Source organism: Corvus moneduloides, chromosome 9 (assembly GCF_009650955.1).
Source record: "Corvus moneduloides isolate bCorMon1 chromosome 9, bCorMon1.pri, whole genome shotgun sequence".
In the NCBI taxonomy this organism is placed as follows: Eukaryota; Metazoa; Chordata; class Aves; order Passeriformes; family Corvidae; genus Corvus; species Corvus moneduloides.
In genome coordinates this window covers 5,149,405-5,171,671 of record NC_045484.1, presented here as the reverse complement: position 1 = coordinate 5,171,671, position 22,267 = coordinate 5,149,405, and the positions used below count along the sequence as shown (strand labels likewise).

Genomic DNA, 22,267 nt, shown 5'->3' with positions numbered 1-22,267 from the left:
CCATTGTCCCACAGGCTATGGCAAACCTTAGAGCTTTAGGGGCTGACATGCTCCCCTGGAACAGTACCTTGGAAAGAAGCTGTGAATGTAACACAGGGCTGGGACCCTGGGAGAAAAGAAGCATTTTGAAAATAACGAAGAGTTCAGAAAGCAGCTTTTCCTCTCCCTGCCCTCCTCTGGCATTTACCACTGTGGCTTTTCTTGCTGGATCCCATCTTCTACCTGTGAACATCACTGAGGGACAAACAACCCCCTGTAATCTCTGCCTTTTTCAGTTGTGCTCCAGGCTGTGGAGGTGCACGCTAGTGAGAGAAGAGGGCTGAGGCAGTACCTGGGTCTCCCTAGCATGGCACTGAAACAAAATGCTTCCCCTGCCATAGGCAGCAAGGAAAACATCCAAAACTTGGCCTGCAGCAAGAGCACAAGGCTTGTTCCTCCTGGAACAACTGAAAAGGGCTGAGCCTGCTGAAGAGGTGAGACAAAGCTCATCCAAAAATGACAGAAGCCATCTGAGTTGCCAGGAACAACAGCCTGGCACTGTGCAACCTCTCCCAAGCTGCTCAGCTTAGGACAGTGTGGAGCTGCCCACAGCCGGGACCAGGACCTCCCCTCATGGCATGGAAAATCCATGGGTCAGGACCAGTCAGCTATAAGACACAGACAAGGATTTGAGTATTAAACCATTTAATTCTCAAACCACTCACATGCATAATGTTCTTTTACACAGTGTTAAAAGAAAGAAGAAAATGCAATTTTTTTTTAAATACAAACAGAATTTCAAGTATACATTTATAGAATTTTCCAAGATTCCTACCCAAGTTGCTAAGTATTCATTCACATTGTTCTTAAAGCTGTCTGATGAGAGCGCTTTTTGCTAAATTGCTTTCAATGCAATTGTACAGTCCCCTCTACCTTGGTTTTATTTCCCCTTTTCCCAACTCTGGTTCCCCTGCCACCCCTGCCCACCCCCCTCCAGCAGTGCTGGCTGTCCCTGGACCCAATGGCCATGGAGCTTCTGTCGGCCAGTGCCTGCTGGAAGGGGAATAGGGAAGCAGTCATGGAGGACCAGTTTGGGAACAGCTTGGAAAATCACTGAAGAACAGTCTGATATCCACAAGTTACAGCAGGCTCACTCTTCAGCCTACTCCAGACTAGTCTGAACACAGACTTTTTTTCTTGAAATAAGGACTGCAACCAAAAATAAAATAAAATAATAAAAAAAGAATAATTAGTACAGCAGGAAATTTCTTAACTGTGAAAAGTAAGTCTTGAGTGTTAGGACACTTGTCCTAAAAAGGTTTGATTTATAGGTCACTAGTTGAAGGTGACAGCACAATTTCTGTTACAAATGGTTACTCTGCAAACCAGCTCAGAACAGAATCAATGTAGGACACACAAACTTGGATTAAAAAAGAAAAAAAAATACTGAACTGACAAGGGTTCCATATCCATGTTATGGAAAAACCCCACAACCCCAGTAACAGCTTTCTCCTGGCTTTGCTGTTCAGCTTAGCTCAGCCCTGGGCTGCCAGCTGGGTTGTAACTGGGTGCAACTTCTGACCTGCTAAAAAACGGGGTTTAAATCTTCTTGACAGGCAAGGGTGGGTTTCTCTTGACAGATTACAAAGTCCCCTGACAGCCACCAGCCCCATCAGTGCTTGGGCACAGCGGGGCTGCTCTGGGCAGCATGGGGGCTATGCCAGCCCGGGGGCTGCCGGAGGTAGAGCTGCCATGCCCAAGGGTCTAGCAACGTTGTTCCCCCTGAGCTGTGGCTGCCCAGGAGCTGCCTGCCTATACAGCTGTGTCCCAAGACAGCCACAGCTGTACTTGTCTGACCAGTTAAAGTGCATTGCTGCAGAAAAGGGTTTGCGCTTTTTTTTTTTTTTTTTTTTTTTTTTTTTTTTTTTTTTTTTTAGAGGAACCTATTTAAAGTGCTGTTCTAGTTTGGAAAGGGACTCTGTTTAGAAAAAAAATGGCACCTTTTCACATGAGAGATTTGCTCTCTGTGTGTGTGTGTGTGTATATATATATATATAAAAATTTGCAAAGTCAGATCTGCTGACTAATGAACAGCATATAAAAGTGTTTGTATTTTATTTTATTGCTTTTTTTTTTTTACTGCTGCCTGCTGCCTTGGAGGCAGGAGGGAGATGGATTCTCCTTCACCTTTCCCACCATTAACTGATTTCCCAGTGCAGGAATGTGGTCTTACAGCTCTGGCTCAGGGAACAGTTCACTGTCACACAGCACATGGGAGGTGACAAAGCCCCCTGAACTGTCACAGCCCCATGGCTAACCTGCAAAGGGTCACAGTGAGGAACTGAAGGCCAAGAAGGACTCTGGACCCCACGGGGCTCCTGTTGCTCCTGCCAGATGCCATTTTCATAGAGTCACTTTACAGAGCAGACCTGCATTTCTGAAACACAGAGGTAAGGAAAACAAATCTCTTTAAAGTGAAAGCTTTGCTGCTAGAGTGTGTAGTGTGGTAACCTCAGCACTCCAAGAGAGAGAGGTAGTTACTGTCCTGTGATTATGCTGCTGCTTAATGCAACTCCATTTCTGGAGTGATTGATCAAAAAAAAAAAAAAAAAAGGAAAAAAAATCCCATGCTCTTTTTTAAGTTATCCCAGTTAAATCTTTCTGGTAAAGACATACTTGACTATTTCCTCTAAGAGGCATTTATATTTTAGAAATTGATTGTCAGTTAAGCTTGTTACAAGATGAAATTTGATTAGCAAATTGCTATACAAAGCCACTTCCCTTCTTAACTCTTAAAATTTTCTCCCACTACGCAACTATCTGTGCCCTGTTTGGGGGTCACATCCCATCTGCTCCTGCAGTAGGACAGCATTTCCTGCTCTGAGCAGTTTTAATGGAGAAAAACAAAGTTTTAGAAAGAGCTACTGAAATCATATTCACAGTGTTGTGCAGGAAAACTGGGGTGACAGCAGGGAAACAAGGGGTGCTTTGGGGACAATGGGGCCACAGCTCGTGGGAGCTCCAGCTAGTGTTTAACACACTAGAGGCCTGGGAAAACTGCATTCATTCCCTTCCCTTTTCAGACTAAAGCAGTGCTTTGAATACCTTGCTTCCATTTCCATGAATTAACATCTGATCCAGTCTTCTCATCCTTTGCTAATTCTCCCTGCAAGTGTGGGGCACAAGGTAAGGAATACGTTACTGCAAGAACATAGAGGTGCATGTTTTTCTCCTCCTAATTCAGTTTCTAAAAGACCTTATTCGGAAAAGTCTCCTTTGGTACTCAGGATTGCTCTTGCCTGTCCTAAATGTCAGCCATGTTACCCACCAACACAAAAGAGCCATGCCTTATTTGAATGACAACCCTCCTCTCTTCCTTCCCAATATTCCTCACTGGCACTTGCCCTGTGACAACACAGCCCTGGAAGCTGTCTGGTGTCAGCTTTCTGCCCAGACCAGCGCCTTAGGGGAGCTCAAGGGATTAGTCTTAAGCAAAGAGTATGACAAAATTCTACTCTCAATCCCACCTGGGGTGCCTCCCCCAAAAGCACAACCCTGGCTTAGGAAACCTTCTAACACATGAGAAAAGTGCCTGCATGCCACCTACACCCTCCTTCCCTGCATCTCCAGTAGAGATCCAGGCTGCCCTATAAACAGCCTCTGCAAACAAACATCGACTGAAAGAACCCCCTGGGCTGGGGACAACCACAGTGGGGGTGGGGCTTCCGAAATCCAATCTGTCAGCAGGAGAACTGTATAGTCCACTTCTTGTTAGTGTCACCCACAGCTGCCACCCTCCTCCCACCGGCCTCTTGCAGCCAAGAGTCATGTTCAGTTACCAATGGACAGGCAAGAAAGGATTCAAGAAAAGCTTCACAGTAATCCAGACAGTTTCTTTAGACATGTAAACTCTCAGAAAATACTCTCGGAGGCACAAACCCCTGTATCAAACCAATGCCCAAGACATGTAGATGTATGAGTGGAGCCCAGGGAAAACTCAAGAAACAGCTTTTAAAACTTGACCAAATGGGGAGCCAATTAATTGGCATAATCAAGTTAAAATTTGTTTCTCTCAGACTAGTTTTGTGACTCCTCCCCCTGCCCTAGACTTAGTAATTTCTATTGGAATTCTAGTGGAAGGCATCCCTGCCCATGGCAGGGGGGTTGGAATAAGATGAGCTTTAAGGTCCCATTCAACCCGACCCATTCCATGATTCTGTGATTTGAGTACCTAATTTCAACTGTATTTTATCCTTTTATACTGCCACTTTCTGTATTTTATGACCAGAAGTAAATTAATCAATTCAACTTCATTTTTCATTTCTCATTAGTTTCACAGTTTCATAGCCAATGGTATTGGGTCTGACTGCAAAGGTGATGGGAAGGTTTAAATAAATAAGCCTCATTGCAGTATAAAAATAATGCAGCCATTTCACCACAGATCTGAGGTGTTAAGAACATTAATAAAAACTAAGCTGAAAGTCTGCAAAAAAATTAATGCACTGATTTTTTTAAGTACTGCCTTAGGTAACTGCAGTAAAATAATCAGAATATGTCAGAATAAACAAGGAATCTACACAGCAGTATTTAAAAATACCTGACTGTTTCAAAAGCTTAACTGATATGAACTAGGAAGCCCAGTAAAGCTGCCCATTTTACACGATAAAACTAAAAAAAAGTAACAAAAATACAGCTTGGTGCAGTCTAATGGAAACAGGAACTTGGAGGCTGCACTCTGCCAGGATGGAGATTTCCCAGCCTTTCTTGACAACCTGATCCAATGCTGTTTGACTGTACTCATGGTGAGATAATGTCTTATCATACCTAACCTGATTTTCCCTTGTATAAGCTGCTGCCTACTGCTGCCCCTCCTTCCACTGCGTGCCTCCAGGAAGGGTCTGGCTCCATCTTCTCTGCACCCTCCCCTGAGCTGTGGAGTTTAAATAGGATAAATGATATAGGTAAAGGAGAAAACACTGAAACAAAAACAAACTTCAGTTCACAACACTTGCTAGAAAACTGAGAAAATGGCACTTTGAAGGCTGATACTGCCCTTTCCACCCTTCACTTCCCCCCCCCTTTAGTTCCTTCCAATGGAGTTTCTGAAATACTCACAGCAAATCTGTCCCCACAGGGGACTGACCCCTTTTCCTTCTTTACTATTCACAGCTGCAGCAGGAAAAATACTGGTGCTGCTCAGCTCTCATGTGCCAGGATAGGCATCTTTGGACACCTGTTTCACAAGGCAGCAGTGTTTCCTGCATGCTCCTGCCCCCATGCAGGTTCCAAACCCAGCATTTCCCTGCCCACAGCATCTACGGCATGCCAGATACACACACTTCTTCCCAGTGATGCTTTGCTGCTGTTCCACCTTTCTACCCATCCCCCTGTGCAGTTCCAGTGCCGCCAGCCCCAGCCATGGCTGAAAACAGATAAGCTCTCTTCTTATTTCAGCTGTCTTCCTCCTCCCTAGAAGAAGCAGAGCTGCTGCCTAGCCTGCGGGACATGTTAGATGTGAATTTGTTCTTAGCACTTGCTAATTCCTTGGAAAGGTAATTATTCCCTGGCACAGAAAATCAGCAAGATCTTTTAACCCATTATTTCTTCCCACTGGTGACAGCAGAACATGAAGCTTCACAGAAGTTATTAACAAACCCCCAGCCACTTCTAGACATCAGTAAATAGCAACAGCTCATTTCCTAAATACATAAGTGGCTGGTTTTGTGGCTTCCTCCCCAGCTCCCAGCTGTGCCAGATCAGTCTGATTTGCTGTCTTCTCCCTTTTTATTTCTAGCTTTGCCAGAGTGTCCTTGTTTTATGACAAAACTATAAAGGACCATGAAGAACACCTTCAAAAGGCCCCACCATCCAACTTGACCCAGCAAGTTTCAAATCCTTTCAAGGCTACAACTCCCCAGCAGCACAAGCTCTAAAGTCTTACTTGTATCCATGTTTTTGTCACCAAAGACCTTTCAGATTTCCCACCTAAAAGAAGTTCCTCCTATTTCCAAGAGACATCATTTCACAAGCTGTAATACTTTGGTTTACAACTGGATTAAAATTAAATAAGAATAATGCTAAATGAGTTTATATTGAAACACTTTATATTTGTTTCTATATATGTATATACAGGTATGTGTGTGTGCACTCCCTAATGACAGCTAGAGGAAGCAAAAGTCATTCTCCAAAGGCTTCTACTCTTCCAACTAGCATGGTCAACTTTTCCATTGCAACAATTCCCTGTGCATAAAAGCTAATGAAGCACTGGAAGGTGCTGCTGGTGACCAGCTGGACCACACAGACATTCAGGAACAGAAAGACAATAAATTATAAGAAATAGTAGTAACTTGTTCACAGTTGGGATGAGGATAATGTTATGGGAAACCTGAATTGTCTACAGTTCCAGGAGTAAAAAGCCAAAGGTCACTGAAAGTTACAGATACACTGCAGTTAATCCTAAAAGCAAAGATCAGATCTGACACAAAGAAATGGCAGAAACCATGTGGAATTTCTCCCAGCAGCCTAAACTCTGGTACCATCAGATTCAGCAGAAAGCTTTCCAATACCTCCATCAAAATCAGAATTCATCCCGGGGATGCTCTGAGCACTGCCTCCATCTCACAATGGACATTCTCCCAAGTAGGAAGATTGCTTGAAGCCAACTCAATCCTACATCCAAAAGAAAATGCTCCCAGCTCAAACATCACATTCAATCTCTCCTAATTCCCAGCCTCTGTGTTTTCCTGTGTTTGCCAAGCCAAAGGCTTTCAGCAGATGGAAATATTTTAGATGGTAGGACTCTTCAGGTAATTTTATAACCCACTTGAGTGGGTTCCAGGTTAGGAATAACCTAAATTTCCAGTAAGACTAACTGCAGCAAAACTTTGGTCTACTGCATTTTACTGGTTATAAAACAAAACAAAAAAACCCCACAGCAAGTCTACTCCAAACCTACTCTATTCCAAAATGTTCTGGTAAACTTTAGTTTCAAGAAGCAGCCAGTACTGTTTGCATAGTTCTAACTTCTATTTGGTTATATATATATACACGCATACATACATATATATATATATATATATATGTACATACACATATACATATGTATTTAATATTAAAATATCCTTTAAATGACAGTGATTAAAATAAGAATTCTGAGCTCCTCTTTAGGCTCTTTAACTGCAGGTATTAAAACTCTGTGCATGGCTTTCACCTTGTGACAGGAATGATGCTCACCACAATTATTTTGCTATGGCAGTGGTTCCCAGACTTTTCAACTGCAGTTCCAGCCACAGGCTCAGCTCCCAGGGAAAACTCAAAGGCCAGACCTTGGAAAAAAGTCTCCTTGAATTACAGCTTCTTGACTTACAGAATAGTATGGGTTGGAAGGGACCTTTAGAGGTCATCAAGTCCACCTGTCCTGCCGTGAGCAGGGACTTTTCCCATCCCCAAAATATTTCCAGCAGAGCCAGAACAGCATTTGATGTCACTAATCTGCAGAAACATTTGGATGCTGGCACAGCTAAATTGGCAGGCATGTCATGGATCAAAGAGGAGAGTTTGGTAAAGTTTAAATAATTTTAAGTGCTATTTTTTGCTGGTTTTCAAGATGCCTGATCCCACTTATCTTCCAAGCCACCTTCCACCTAAATCAATGGCACCTTTGCAGCTGTCTTCCTATTTATATGTTGGATTCTGCAGGAGAGATTAAGTCAGCAGCAAATAAAAGCTACAACTCTGCTCTTGCAAAGGCCTTGTTAGGGCTGAATCACCCAAAAGTGTCAAGGACTCTGCTCCAAAACCAGAGAGCTTGGAATCACTTCCTGAAATGGGCACCTCACAGTTAAGTGACATTCTTGCTGCAGAGTTGTGGGATGGAAACACAGCCATGGAACTGTCAGAAAATGACAGCAGGACAAGCAGGGAGAGCTGTCCTGTCCATTTATTTCAACCTTGAATTCAGAGAGGGCTGAAATCCTGGCTACATGCCCTCTGCACTGAGCCAGCCCCACGATGCTTTTCAGGAGGGCTACAGCTTGTTCCCAATGTTATTCCAGCTCTGGATAGTTGTCAGAAGGGAACAGGGTCAGTCACTGCTGACCTCTCTGGGTTTAAAAGAGCAGCAGAGACAGAACATGCTTTCTGTTCTTTCTGCCTTTCAGGCACCCAAATTAAAGTTAAATTATACAGATCACAGCTTGAAAATATTGTAGAGAAGATGTAGGAAAGTCCAAGGACTGAACCGGATGGTGGACAATGCCGAGAGGACAAGGAGGGACTGCCCATCTCCACCGGCTGCTCTGGCTCTCACCGGGCTATCCCTGGATCTTACTAAGTTAGCTCTAAGCATGTTCTCAGCCTCCTGTAACAAATTCACATTCCATAAAGCCTCTCATTTATCCCCCTCTAGCTGCTGGAAATACAAAGCACAATTTGTTTTCACATCCTCCCATCGCATTTTGGCCTTCTCCCTTTACTAGCTTCACATTAATCATCCTCCTGAGACGAAGAGGTTTAGCTTTTCTCCAAAGCAGCAACACAGTATTAACACAATTCTTGTTATTTTCACAGCTATTCACAGGGAACCTGGCAGCAACAGGCAACAGCCGTGGCAACTGTCACATCACTTGGCTGAGACTTGGCACCAGGGCTTGCTGCAGGCTTAAGGAGATAACTACAACTCTTCACATTTGGGAGGTGAGTTCTTTGAGAGCAAAGAACTAAGAAATGTGTCCACCTCCAAGAAAGCAAACTGTAAAACCAGAGTGTGTTCTCCCTGTTGCCTGAGGCAAGAAAACAAATGGGTTAGTAAGCCCTAACTCTAAAGCAGACAAAAATGTTACGTACAGAGGTATTAAAACACAAGAGTTCTCTTCACATCCTCCTTAAATCACAGTTGAAATCACAGTTTTGGCAGAAAAAGATGCAGCTAGACGTGGGAATGCAAAGCTGTGCCTCAACCCATCACAGAAGCATTTGCACTTGGAAAGTTGGCATCTGATTCTCCACAGCTTTGGTGCAACTGTCAAGAGCCACACCAACACAGAGGCAACAGAACACAGTATCATTCTGTTAGGGAAAGAACCTCTAAGTAACTACACCACTGCCAGAAAATTCACATGAGGTTTCTCCATACCGTACATGACCTCCGACTCCTTTTTTCTTGAACCTTGGTCTCATCTGCACTCAGGAAGTCAACCACTGAAAGAAATGTTTAATAACAATTCCTTCAGAACTGGTTCCACTGTCTAGTGCGGATGGGCCTGAACTGGTTTCAGCACTGTTCAAGAAATATTAGACATCATGATTCCCACACATACATACACATACATTAAATGTACAGAAACAATATCAAAATGATTCCCACTACCATACCTTATACTGACTCTAGCTACAAGCTATAAACTTCACCTCAGCAAGGCCTGGGCAAGAATATTGGCTCTTTTGCATGCAATCAGAAATGATAATTTATACAGTGGCAACCTCTGCACAAAAAAACCCCCAAAAACGAAAACAAAAGCAAACATAAAGGAGGAAAAAAATAAAAACCTTTCACAAGCTTTGTTTTCAGCCTAGTAAAGTATGAAGGACCAATTTTATGGTTTTCACTAGGCCACTTGAAGTAGTGAATCAGCAAACAGGATGCACTGTTGGCATCCTGTACTGTTTGGATGCTCCTTCGTTCACAGTATTGATACAGTAAAACAAAAACCTGCTCAAGAAACTCACAGCTATGCCATGGGAACAAAGGCATTCACCATTTTATGTCAGCCCTTCTTCACTACGGTTGCCACCTGTCTCAGAAAAATGTTGCTTGTGTAGCAGTTACTGCACCTTCCCCCTTTTCTTCACAGCAAGCTTAGCAGGGAAACTTTCCCACTGTATTTTTATATAATATATGTATATAAATAATTTTACGTTTTTATAGTTTGGTAGTATTCTTTTAAAATTTCTATTTTAAAACACTTAAAAATCTTTTAAGCAACTAAAGTAACTTTTGATGCTCTCTAGTGTGAACAGGATAAGATTTCAAAGTTTTTAACTATTTTTTTCATTTTTGGTAACTTCAAAAGCTATGACTAAAGCAGCACATCTCCACTCCTCCCCACACCTTGACTGGAACAAAACCTACCTTGGCCCCCCTCTCACCTCATCCTCTGCCACTGCTCTCTGGCAACCTCACTGTTTTGGTACCATGCTGTTTGAACTTTGTCAGGAAACCTGACGGAGCTGGTTGTTTGGGTGCCAAATCACTCCTTGTGTGATGGATGCCCTTGACAGGAGAGGAGGAAGAAGGGACAGAAGGAAAATGGAGGTGAAATATCAGTTTTCCTGTTTGAAATGGTCAGTGAAATGGTACTTTGCAGGTGCCCAGCTCAGAACACCTGCAAAGGTTCCTCTTGTAGGAGCACATCCCTGTTACACATGATACTGGCACCGAGCCCTTCCCCACACACAAAAACACATCAGAGCCACACCTCTTTTTGAGAGAGAGATGGGAGGAACAGTGAGACCGCTCACACATAAAAAAGTCTACAAAGCAAGGCAAGAATATATTGCCCTTCTCCAAATTATTCCCTCCAAAGGGGCAGGAAAATGATCCCGAGTACCAACTGGCAGATAGAGAAAGCAAGGGCTGGAGACATTTCCATGTGCCCAAAACTGCAGTCAGACTGCAGGTCAAGCTTTATTGTCACTTGGTCAGTCTCCTGCCTGCTAAGCCCCCGCTCATCCAGCTTTCTTGCTGAAGCAAGATGAAGTGTATTTCTTTCCCAATGTCTCCTTGTTCCTCCCATCACCTTAAGGTTCAGAACTTCACCCTTCCTTATCATATACACATTATACATCCTCAAGAGAACTCCTTCACCAAACCTGATATGCACAACCTGTCATTCATTCCACCTCTCCATCATGGACAACTTGGCATCAGAACTAGAGAAAACTCTTAAAATATTGCATATTTTTTAAAGAAAAGATGTCAGGATATTTGCACTTATCTACCTGTCCCATGCTTTTCTGGTTATGAACCACGTAAGCCCGTGCAAACACCTACAATACACACGCAGGCATGTCTCTCCAGGTTTGCTAAACTTGCTCTAAACATCAGAGCTACTCAGAATACAAAAATGTTAAGTCCATGCAAGGGGACAGAGTTGTGATTGCTCTAGGAACACTTATCTTTTAAGTCTCCTGAACTGTTAAAAGGAAATAGAATAGGGTTCTCTTTTTGCATTTCGTTGATAAAAAAGTTATCAAACTAGTTTGTAGAAACAGGTTTAAAAGCAACCACCTGCGATTGCTCGGCTGTGACAACAGCATTGCAGTATTTCCATATCCTGTATTGCTGTTCTAAAAGATCAAGTCGAGGGGGGAGCAGGGGTGAAGGAGGACTTTGGTAGCCAGCCTCTAACTCTGCAATTCAGCCACTCCAGAAAATCTCTTCCTAACCCTCGGTAACACCTGAAGCACAGCAGTGCTCCAGCCAGGACATCAGAATGCTCTGAGCTCTCCAGAGCAGAGCACCAGCAGAGGACAACCTCCTCTGGAAGACCCCTCCAGCCCTTCTCCCAATGCATCAGAGTCTCAAGCAAACCTCACAGCTGCTAAATTCCACTCTCAGTAGCTGAAGTGCTTCCTTCACATTTTGCTGACCTCTGGAATACCACTTTGTAGCTGTGCCCACTTTAACAAGGGGCACCAGAGCTGCATGCCTGGAACAGGCAAGCCCAAAGCCCTAAAATAACAGTTTAAATAAAAATGTAAAGAGACACACCAAAAATAAGACAGGGATAAATACGCTCCGGCAAGGCAGGTTCCACCAGGACAGTCTATTTGTTTTCTTTACTGTAGCAACTACTTGGGGAAGGGAGAAAGGCAACAGCCCCCTGCCCCTGCTCTCCCCTTGAGTGGGAGCAGTGGATATGGCTCTGTGGCTGAACCCGGCACTGCCGGCGGGACGCCCTGCTGGGCCACAGCGCTGTCCAGAAATACAAATGACTGCTTGTCCCAGATCACTACAGAACAGTAAAAAAATTTAAAATCCTGTCAATCCCTGAATAAGAAGCTAATAGACACAGTTGTTCTGTTTTTCTCCAAGAGGAGGAGGAATAAGGGAGAAAAACATTTAACACTCTATGGGTGTGTGTGTGGGTGTGTGAGAGGAAGAGAGAGATAGAGAGAGAAAGATTTTTCTATTTTGGCAACATCTTGGGAGCTTCTTTCTGTTCAGTGGTGGCATTGCACTAATTACAGTACCAGCCTGCCAGGTTGGTGCTGACTCTTTAGAGCCAAGAATGGGGAAGACGGTCCTTTCTCCCGGGACTCCACAGCCACATTTCAATCTGGCCCAGTTGTGGACACAGATCCCTGTGCCGTCTCCCCCACTGCCACAGCCTCCTCCTGTGGAGGAGATTCCTCCTCTGCCTGCCCCCGGGATGTGACAGTCGTCTCAGGGGAGATGCTGTGGGGCCCCTCCAGGGGCAAACAGCCAGGGTGGTTCTTGCGAAAGTGCTGGTTGAGGATGGCCTGGAAAGGGAAGCTTTTCCCGCACACATGGCAGTGGAAGGGCTTGTTGCCCGTGTGCTTGCGGATGTGATATTCCAGCTGATCCTTGCGGGTGTACTTCTTCCCACACATGCGGCAGACAAAAGGTGTGATGCCCATGTGGAGCCGCATGTGCCGGTCCAGGCTACCCTTCTGGTTGAAGGATTTGGCGCAGTAAATACATGTGAGCCGTGGGTTGTAGCGGAACCAGCGCTCTGAAACCTCCTGCTCCCGCAGATATTCCACATAACCGCTCACTCCAAGCATGGCTGATTCCTCCCCCTGCCAAAGAAATAGCATAGATTTAAAAACCAAGCAACCTAAAACAAGTTGCAGAGAGGATCAGGCCCAGGTTCAGACAGTAAAACGTGCCAAACCTCGAAATCAGCAGCACTAATGTCTGCAGCCTCAAGCACACATTTAAGTGCTTAACTGAAGACAAACGTTGAAGACAAACGAGCAATCAATTAGAAACCACTACTGCAGAGGCCCCTTCTGCCAAGCCATTCCCTGGATCTGGCGGAAAAAAAGACAGCCCTTGACACAAGGGCGCTTGGCCACTGTCTTAGGTTACAATGTAAGATGTAACCAAAAGTATGATATCACCATCTTCATAAACTGTTAAAAACAGGTGGGGCAGTGTTCTTTATCTCTTCCATGACACATCCCTGATAACTCCCTCCTTCTGTTAATGGGCCATCAAGTCTCACTGCCTTACTCATAAAATTACATCATCCCATTGTGAGATGTTCTGCCCAGAGGGAGGAACCAAGCATTCCTACCTGGATATAATCTGAGGTTTGGAACACCACAGGCAGCCTTGCCTACTGAATCCCCAGAGTACAAGAGCTCCTTAACCACCGCTGGACCTTCAGAGGAAGACCAGACCCTTCTACAGGAAGACCGCTTCAACAGAAGCACATCTATCACTTCAGGAAGACCGCAGCCACCATTTAATCGGACTGCTACCACCACCCTGACCGACAGGGTGTATCCTGACTCTGTCAGTTTAAGCCAGTGTTTCTGTATTATTGCCTTTATCTTAGTTTTCCTATTAAATCGTAATTCTGACTTGGGATCTCCCACTGATTTGCTTTCAAACTAGTACCAATTCAGTTGTGGATCACGTGTCAACACTTGTTACTTTTTTTAAAATTTGTGCCAGTTTTATTAAAACACTTGAGTGTATCACCTTCTGTATTCCTTACTAAGAGTCAAAAAAAAGAAGCCAATTGATGAGCTTGCAGTAAAACAAAGGGGGAGCAAACCACAAATTGTATCTGAAAGTTCAGGTGTCATTTTACATAGGTTTTTATTCAGGTGAATAAATGAATAAAATGAACTTAGGGTTCATTTTATAATGTGTCACATTTGCCTGCCTGGCTGTGTAACCCATCCCAGCCCAGTGGCATCGCAGGCAAGGATGCGCCTGACCCAGCTCGCACAGCAAGGACTCCTCCGTATTTTCTGAAGCCACACAGACAAACAGCCAAGGACAACCTGAACCACAAGCCTGGTCTCAGGACAGACGCTTCTGGCCATCACATTCAGATTGAGCAGAAACAGACCAACACCAGAATGCTTCTGTGCTGGAAATGCACTGTTTACTCTCCCACTGCTGCTTCCCAGTGGCGCCAAATGTGGAGAAGCAAACCAGTGTAACAGCAGGAGGGTATCTCCTCCACCAGCCAGGGCTCTGCAGGCATGAGCAGCAGTGTACCTGTCCCAGGTGCTGCTGAATCCAGCTGTACAGGCATAGGGAAGCTGCTCAGGACTAAAGGAGATACACAAAGCTCTGGTTCTTCCTTTCCACTCTACCATTGCCATTGGGCAGGGATCACAGGCAGGCTATTTTACTATGTATATGGCAATGCCAGGAGAATTGAAGGTGATGATACTTCCCCATGGTGTGTAAAGCCTAAGGTTTCATGTTTGGGGCTGTCTCACAATGAAGAAATAAGAGCAGCTTTTCTGTAGGCAGAGCTAAAATTGCTTAATAAGCCACATTTCCCCTAGAGGGTTGGTTTGACCTGAAATTTTCTCAGTGTCTTCTGAGGACACAAAACAAAGCTTTGCAAAACAGGAACAAAAAGGTATCCGTTGTTTTATGGAAGCGTCTAACAAAGTCAGCAGACAGCAATCACAGTTTTTTCCCCCTTGCTTCACTTGGTCTTACTCAAGGGCAAAGCAGCCTAGTATCTCCTTACCCACTTCCAGCCAAGTCCTTTGGTTATGCACTAACACATTCCCTACCTGTCAGGCTCACAAGAGTCCTTCTGCACTGTGTTGGCTGACACACTTGCACTACAGTGGCACTGTGACACTAACTGGATGCAACAAAATTAGACCAAAATGATAAGGCCCAGGTATTACTGCCGTGTCCCACTTTGCTGCACTCTACAGCCCACTGCCCTCCCACTTCTGTGCATCTCTCCCTCCTACCCCAAAACTGTGCCCAAGGAAGCAGAGAATTCAGAGCTCCTTTATGTTGCAAATTCTGCTGTGCAACACAGTCACTTGGAGAAGAGACAGAGACCTCTGTAAAAATCCACAGCTCTTTGACACTCCACCCAGAAAGGTTTATTGGTGTAGTGCCTGGAGGGCTTTTGGGAATGGTTTTGGTACCAGCATAGAAAGGTTCAGCTGTTGTCACCTGTCTTCCACAGAAGCCAAGCCACACCTCCTCCCTCTGCTCAGGCATTTGCTGCCAGTGTTTGAGGGCAGATCCAGCTCTGCAGGCAAATGGGGTTTCTCCTCAGGAGTTGGTGGCCTGCCCAAAATAAGGGTGGATATTTATGCCCTCAAACAACAAGAGGAACTCCTTGTGTTTTCCAGGTACCTGACCAAAATCCCAAATAACAGACAGAATCAGTTATAAATCGTACATGGCCAGCACATGTTCTCCTGTGAGCAAGTAAATCCCTTGCCAAAGTAAAAAGTCCTTGTACCACACTCATTATTGCTTGCAAATATAAAATATGACACACTTCATCACAACACAGTCTCCTTCACCTTCAAGCCAACATTTACTCGCAAACTTCTTGATCTGCCTACCTGGGAACTGGGCTGCTTGGGCTCATCCATCCGCCCGGGAGACTCGCTTTTTGATCTGTACCGCTCAGTCACAGCAACCATGCTGCCAGAAGGACTAAATCTGTGGGGTGGGGGAAGAGTGTAAATGAAATTTTTAATGGGCATCAGGTCACTACAGTGTTTAGAACAAGTGATGAGCAATAGAGGCACCTGTATAGCATCTTTTCATCCTCATCAGCTAACACACTGGAGGTGGAACAGTGCAAGTATAATGGAAAAACCAAATCATACCGGTCTATGGTTTCAGTCTAAACATCTGAAAAATAAAACCAAGTTATATGGCTTCCAGTTCAGCAACAGAGTGGGGTTGCTATCATGAGTAAACCAATATGGGCCTGGTGACTCAGGAACTGTACAGTAGGACAGAAACCATTTCTCAGAGGACACCTCTCCTCCAACACCCACACCCTCCTCCTCCATTCCCAGTGTGAAACACAAGGGATGTGATGGACTGCAGGTGGGAAACAGAGCATACAGACTGCAGTGCAAAAAGAGATATGGAAGTAGGAAAGCATCGCTCTCCAAGGGCCAGCTCAAGATTGTTCCCACTGATTGATTTATTAAGTGACAAGTGACAGAATATCCACTGCTTCCAGGTAGCTGTTTCCCCATGGGATTGAGCTAGAAGAGAGGCAGATGTGAAGGGAAATCCCAGAATTAAAACCCCTCAAATACAACAGACCTGCCCTTTATCAAATCCATTCTCTGGCCTGAGCCTAGGGCAAGAAAGCAAATGCTGGAGGGGAAGGAGATGGATGGAGAATCCAAACACAGCAGATTTCACCACTCATTTTCAACAAAGGCTTTCTGCTCTCTCATATAAATCAAAACAACAGTGGAGGCCACTGGGTTCCCACTTCAACTCTCTCAGAAGACGTAAACCCAGGGCCCACTGCTGTCGTGGGCCACTGGGAAGACCTTGCCCTAGAGCTGGTGTCTGGCTTGTTTCTCAGCCAGAACCATCCCCAGATTTTCAGGCCAGAAGGCACCAGTGCAATGGCACTTTGTGTAACGCATATTGTATATGACCTAATTAATCCGAATGCAGAGTCTGGTATCTACTGAGGCTGAACTGAACATCTTCTTTAAACAAAAATCCCACCTCAGCTGAAACACCGAGAGGTAGAGATCCAACCTCTAAGAGCTAGTAAGTAATTTCCCACTGGAGAGCCTGGTCTGATCACTACCCAGCCAAAACAGTATTACCCAAACTGGATACACTTCCTAACACCAGGTAAAAACCCTTGGGCTCTTACGCTTAAGATGGCCACAGGAAACAGAAAAAGAAAATGTTCCAAAGTGACTGACCCAGCCAAGTCACAATCTTGCAAAACTTCCTCTTACAGCAAAGGTGAGTAATTAGGTTAAAGAAAACTCACCTGTCAATCTCACTGCTGGTTGGCCTGACCACTTTGGTTCCAGAGGACCCTAAGGCAAAAGCCTCCTGACCCAGCGATCCATGGCCCGTAGTGTCGATTACCATGGCCGTGACCTCCTCAGCGCTGCTCCCATCTTCTCCTGAGGGCTGGTGCTCTGTCCCCAGCCACTCCTCCAGGTTTTCTGTCTTAATGCGCACTCCTCCCAGCACCCGCATGTCCTCGTCGTTCCGTGCCCCGCGCTCTCCCATTCCCGTCTCAACGTACCACTGTCCTGCTCTGTTAATCCGCAGGATGGGCTCCCTGCCTTCCACATCTGAACTCTGCTCGATTATCTGGGGGCTGGTGGACTCCTCAGGTGGGCTGAGCTCCCGAATATCCAGCACTGTGCTAACCTGGCCCAGGCGACTCCCCTTGGGGGTGTTGTGACGTGGGCTCAGGGAACGGTTTAGATTTGGCGTCACCCGGTGAGACTCGGGTGGTCTCTCCTGATGCTTTGTCCTGGTCTGGCTCAATTCCACTTCCACCTCCGCCACATTAATTTTGAAATGAATCCCCTCAAGGATCTGTGTGCATTTGTCTATGATGTGCTGCATCTGCAAGAAACTGGCAGCTGTCAGGTAACTGATGATGTCAGCCAGCTGCAGACATATCCTGCCAGTGTAGCAGAAGGAGAGGAGCTGCTCAAAAACAGAAGGGTTCTTGATGACAGAGATGGACACGGTGCTCATCTCATTCAGGGACATGTGGTCACGGAAGTAGGGCGAGCTGGCAGCCAGCACCACCTTGTGCGCACGGAAAGCCTGGCCCTGCACATTGACCACGATGTCACACAGCCGACCCTGCATGCGCAGCTGGTTCAGGTGGCTCAGGACAGAGTTACTGAAGTCAGGAATCTCCAGCTGAATGTTCCCACTCTTCTCCATGGCTGTCCCAGCTGCAAGTGCACGACTCTAGTGGAAAAGAGGGAAAAGATCCCATCATTAGCAGAGCAAATCATTTGAATTTAGAACATTTTTCACCTTCTTCCACATAGTTTGAAACACTGGAGTTTTTAGAGACCTTCCTCACCCACTGAATTGCCACACACTTGGCAGCAGCTCTGTCACAAATGAGTGTGTTTGAGACCACTTAAAAAAGCATCAAAAAAGCTCTCTGATCTCTCCATGCTATGCATCCCCCTACATAAGAGTTCTGCTAAACCAGTCCCGGGCAGATCTCCATTCCCTGTGGCTTCAGCATGCAAAACACTTTGTTCTGCCAGCCTCAATAAAAACGCATCTACATGTAAAAAGAACATTAAAAATGGCACAGGTACTAAAAATGGGCACCTGATTGCATAATGGATTAAAATACTCACCACTTATACCTTCTAAGCACTCTGAAAAGGGAAAGTACTAAGGAAAGCTCGTTTGTAAAACAGGAACTGAGAAGGAGACACCAGGACTTAAATCCTCCTGAGACTTTTGAAAAATTGGCCAGCACACATTTGACCTGAAGGCATCCTAAGTGCCTTGTTAACCTGAGATATCCATCATATATGGCACTTCTGACATGTGCCAGAAAATATATAACAGGAAGGTGAAAAAAAAAGCTGCAACCCAGGAGAGCTCAGAGGGCTCAATCAGGATCACTTTTGTAGGGTCCCAAGAGAAATCACTTTGGTCATCACTAAGTTCCCATCCTGGCCATACCCTAAGTCAGTAAATCCTGGACTCTTTCCCAAGTAGAATAATAATGGGACTGTTCCACTTGGGCTACGATTCACAACAGTGCCGCTCTGCTCGGGTTGCAGTCCAGGTAAATGGTTTACCCAGGCTATACGTGGCTCATCCCTTGTTTCCCACCTTGGCTGGGATGTTCCTTGTTGTTCCCACCTCTACCACACAAGAGCTCCTGCTAGGCTCAGGGAGCACCTCACGGCCCAGCTGGTGCAGTCGGGGGATCCTTCACCACTCAGCCGAATCCACCAAGGCTTATCAGGAGACTCTGAGATCTCAGAGCAAGGCTGGGGAGGGGGGCTGGGGGACGCACCACCACATCACCACATTTCATTTTGGCAAAGTTTGAAAAGAAGCCCTGACCATATATGGTAAAAATTTGGAATGAACGAAAGTTAGATGTAAACCCATCCAAAAAGGAAAAAAAAAAGGAAAGTAAATAAGCCTGTTAAAGTCCATTGATGGAATGAGCAGCTTCCAAGCTGGATAGCATCTGAAGTGTGGATTAAGCAGAGTCCTGCAGATGTCAAAACCATTTCAGGAAGGCTGGGAATGCCAAGGCTCACAGTGCCGACTCTGAGGAATCTCTGAATCGAAGGGATTGGCACTCAGAAGAGCATGTGTGCTTTTCGAAGACTTTTTATTTGGAATTTATGAACATTGCAGCATAGCACATACTCCATATGCCCAAGCAGGCTTTGTGCAAACTTGGCAAACTCAGTTACTATACATGAAGCTGCAGGACAGCCTGTCAATCTTGTGGAGTTGTGCCATGAGATTTCTAAGTGGTGGGATGGCTGCGTGTCCCTGGGGAAGTCAGATTGGAGTGCACAAAGCTTCACAAGGTGCAGCTGAACAGTGCCAGGTCTTAAGGCTTCTTCTCTCCTCCCCTGTTACAGAATCCCAGAATGGTTTGGGTTGGAAGTGACCTTAAAGCCCATCCCATTCCACCCCCTGCCATGGGCAGGGACACCTTCCACTATCCCAGGTTGTTCCAAGCCCCGTCCAACCTGGCCTTGGACACTTCCAGGGATCCAGGGGCAGCCACAGCTTCTCTGGGCACCCTGTGCCAGGACCTCACCACCCTCACAGGTAACAATTTCTTCCCAATATCCAATCTAAACCTATTCTCTGGCAGTGGGAAGCCATTTCCCCCTCAGACCTGTCACTCCATCCCTTGTAAAAAGTCTCTCTCTATGTTTCCTGTAGGCTCCCTTCAGGCACTGGAAGGCGACAATTAGGTCACCCTGAAGCTTCTCTTCTCCAGGCTGAACAGCCCAAATTCTCTCAGCCTTTCCTCACAACAGAGCTGCTCCATCTCTCTGATCATCTTGGTGCCTTCTCTGGAGTCGCTCCAACAGCTCCATGTCCTTCCCTATCTTTAGGAGAAAGCAACAAACCCCACAAAAATCAGGGAACCACAGTGCACAGGTCTGTGCCAACACAGTTGGGAGTAGAACATCAACTGCATAGAACAAGGGGAAATAGAAAACCCGACATCTTACCTGGAGTGCTGTGAGTTACATGCAGTGGGAAGGAAATGGGGGTGCTGCCTTATTTTTTTCCCTCTGATGCAGTAAGAAGGTCTGAAAACTTGTTGCCCCCTTCCCCTTTAGGAGGTAAAAAGAAAGAAAAAATGAAACGCCAAGGAATTGCGTTCTCCCAAGCATTGTTGTGAACATCAAGCTTTGTCATTCTTGGTTTTGCTGGAGGATCTAGCAGCAGGATTAGCTCACTACCTTCCCAAAACACCTTTTCCTAAAGCAATAAGCCTCAGAGCACGCTCTCAAGGAAGGCAAGGGTGAAACACCCCTGCCAAGGCCATGAGCACCCAGGGAGGCAAGAGGGAAGCAGCGGTTGAGCTTGGGATATACAGAAAGAGAAGGGAAAAAACAATCATCAGACCTTAACTGCTGAGCATGGCTGGGTACAGCTGTGGTCAGAAGGCAGCTGCTCCCCAGGGAGCCCAACAAATTATCTGTGAGCTCCTGCTCTGAAGACAGGGAAAATCCATCTACTCTTTATGACCCACAGAGCTCTGCTCACCTCAGTGTCAAGGAACCTGCGTGTTACAATCCCCTCAGAGGCTGGGGAGAGGGAATCTGTCTTTTGGTTCAAACTACCCTGTCAGAGGCTGATTTCTGCCCCTCTGAGTAATGGAACCTCTCATCAGCTTCTGCACTCAGCCACAGGGCAATGACATTCTGATTTCTCTCTCCTCTGGGAAGTCTGTCACCTCCACCCACCTTTACCTGCAGGCTGAGCTGAGTCAGCACAGGGCACACACTGAGACAATGCCGTTTTTAATGCAATTTGAAGTGACACCAGCTGAGACTTGGACTTTACTTATCTCAGCAAATGCCTTCCAGCCTGTGAGGTAGCTACTGGGAGTGGGTGGAATTCTTGATCCATCAGGTAAGAAGCAGAGACAGATCACCCAGCAGATAATGTCACCCTGGGAGCTGCACTGAAAACCCTCAGCTTTTGGGTTGAGATTTACCGTGACTGGTCAACTTCACGGAATATCCTGAGCTGGAAGGGACCCAAAAGGACCACTGAGTCCAACTCCTGGCCCTGCACAGACACCCCAACAATCCCACCCTGTGCCTGAGAGCACTGTCGAAACGCTCCTGGAGCTCTGGCAGCCTTGGGGCCAAGACTGTTCCCTGGGGAGCCTGGTCAGTGCTCGACCACCCTCTGGGGGAAGAACCTTTTCCTGATATCCAGAGTAAACCTCCCCTGACACAGCTCCAGCCGTTCCCTGGGTCCTGTCCCTGGTGTCAGAGAGAGCTACTTAGAATCCCAGAATGGTTTAGGTTGGAAGGGACCTTAAAGCCCATCCCGTTCCACCCCCTGCCATGGGCAGGAACACCTTCCACTATCCCAGGTTGCTCCAAGTCCCGTCCAACCTGGCCTGCAGGTAAAGGTGGGTGGAGGTGACAGACTTCCCAGAGGAGAGAGGAATCAGGATGTCATTGCCCTGTGGCTGAGGTGCAGAAGCTGATCCAAGGGATCCAGGAGCAGCCACAGCTTCTCTGGGCAACCTGCGCCAGGACCTCACCATCCTCACAGGTAACAATTTCTTCCCAATAAACCTACTTGGCTACTTGCACATTACAACGGGACTGCCAACAACTATAAAACCAAATGTAATTCTAAACTGGGACGAGCCGCGGTAGCTTCTCGCCCGTCCCCGCCCCGCCCGCAGGACCCAGTTCACAGATCCCGGTGTCTCCCCGCCTCATCGCTCCCGGACCTTCGTGCCGCGGGGCCCGCGGCTCGTTCTGACCCGTGACAGCCGCGCCGGGTCCCCAGACGAGGGGTGCGCGGGGCGGGCGGGGCAAATCTCCCCCAGCCCCCGCCCCTCCCACCCTTGGCCCCGCAAGGCGGAGGCCGCGCTCCCGCCCCTCCGCGTCCCCGGGGCCCCGGGCTGCCCCGCCCGCCCCTCCCGGCCCGGCCTCACCTGCCGGGGGTGGGAAGAGCCCGCAGCGCCGGCCCGGAAACGAAACGCGCCAGCGCGGGCCGCGCCCCGGAAGGAAACGCTGTGAGGGCCCCCCC

General features: G+C 46.5%; 1 protein-coding gene across 6 annotated transcripts; it reads right to left on the bottom strand.

Moving 5' to 3' along the window:
* Positions 1–667: 667 nt before the first annotated feature.
* On the bottom strand, positions 668–22,234 carry ZBTB37 (zinc finger and BTB domain containing 37). Of its 6 annotated transcripts, XR_004241759.1 has the most exons (7): positions 22,173–22,234; positions 20,215–20,319; positions 16,992–17,941; positions 15,574–15,673; positions 4,809–12,801; positions 3,085–3,145; positions 668–2,416 (listed from the first exon to the last, which is right to left on the bottom strand). XR_004241759.1 is itself a non-coding variant. In XM_032117834.1 (5 exons), exons 3-5 carry the CDS (start codon positions 17,912–17,914, stop codon positions 12,313–12,315), a joined length of 1,512 nt encoding a protein of 503 aa, XP_031973725.1. In that variant the 5' UTR covers positions 17,915–17,941; positions 20,215–20,319; positions 22,173–22,234; the 3' UTR covers positions 1,915–12,312. The 6 variants fall into 6 exon arrangements, 2 of the variants coding, with proteins under 2 accessions (XP_031973725.1, XP_031973726.1); XR_004241758.1 differs by having other exon boundaries at positions 3,085–12,801; XR_004241757.1 differs by having other exon boundaries at positions 1,915–3,145.
* Positions 22,235–22,267: the final 33 nt, after the last annotated feature.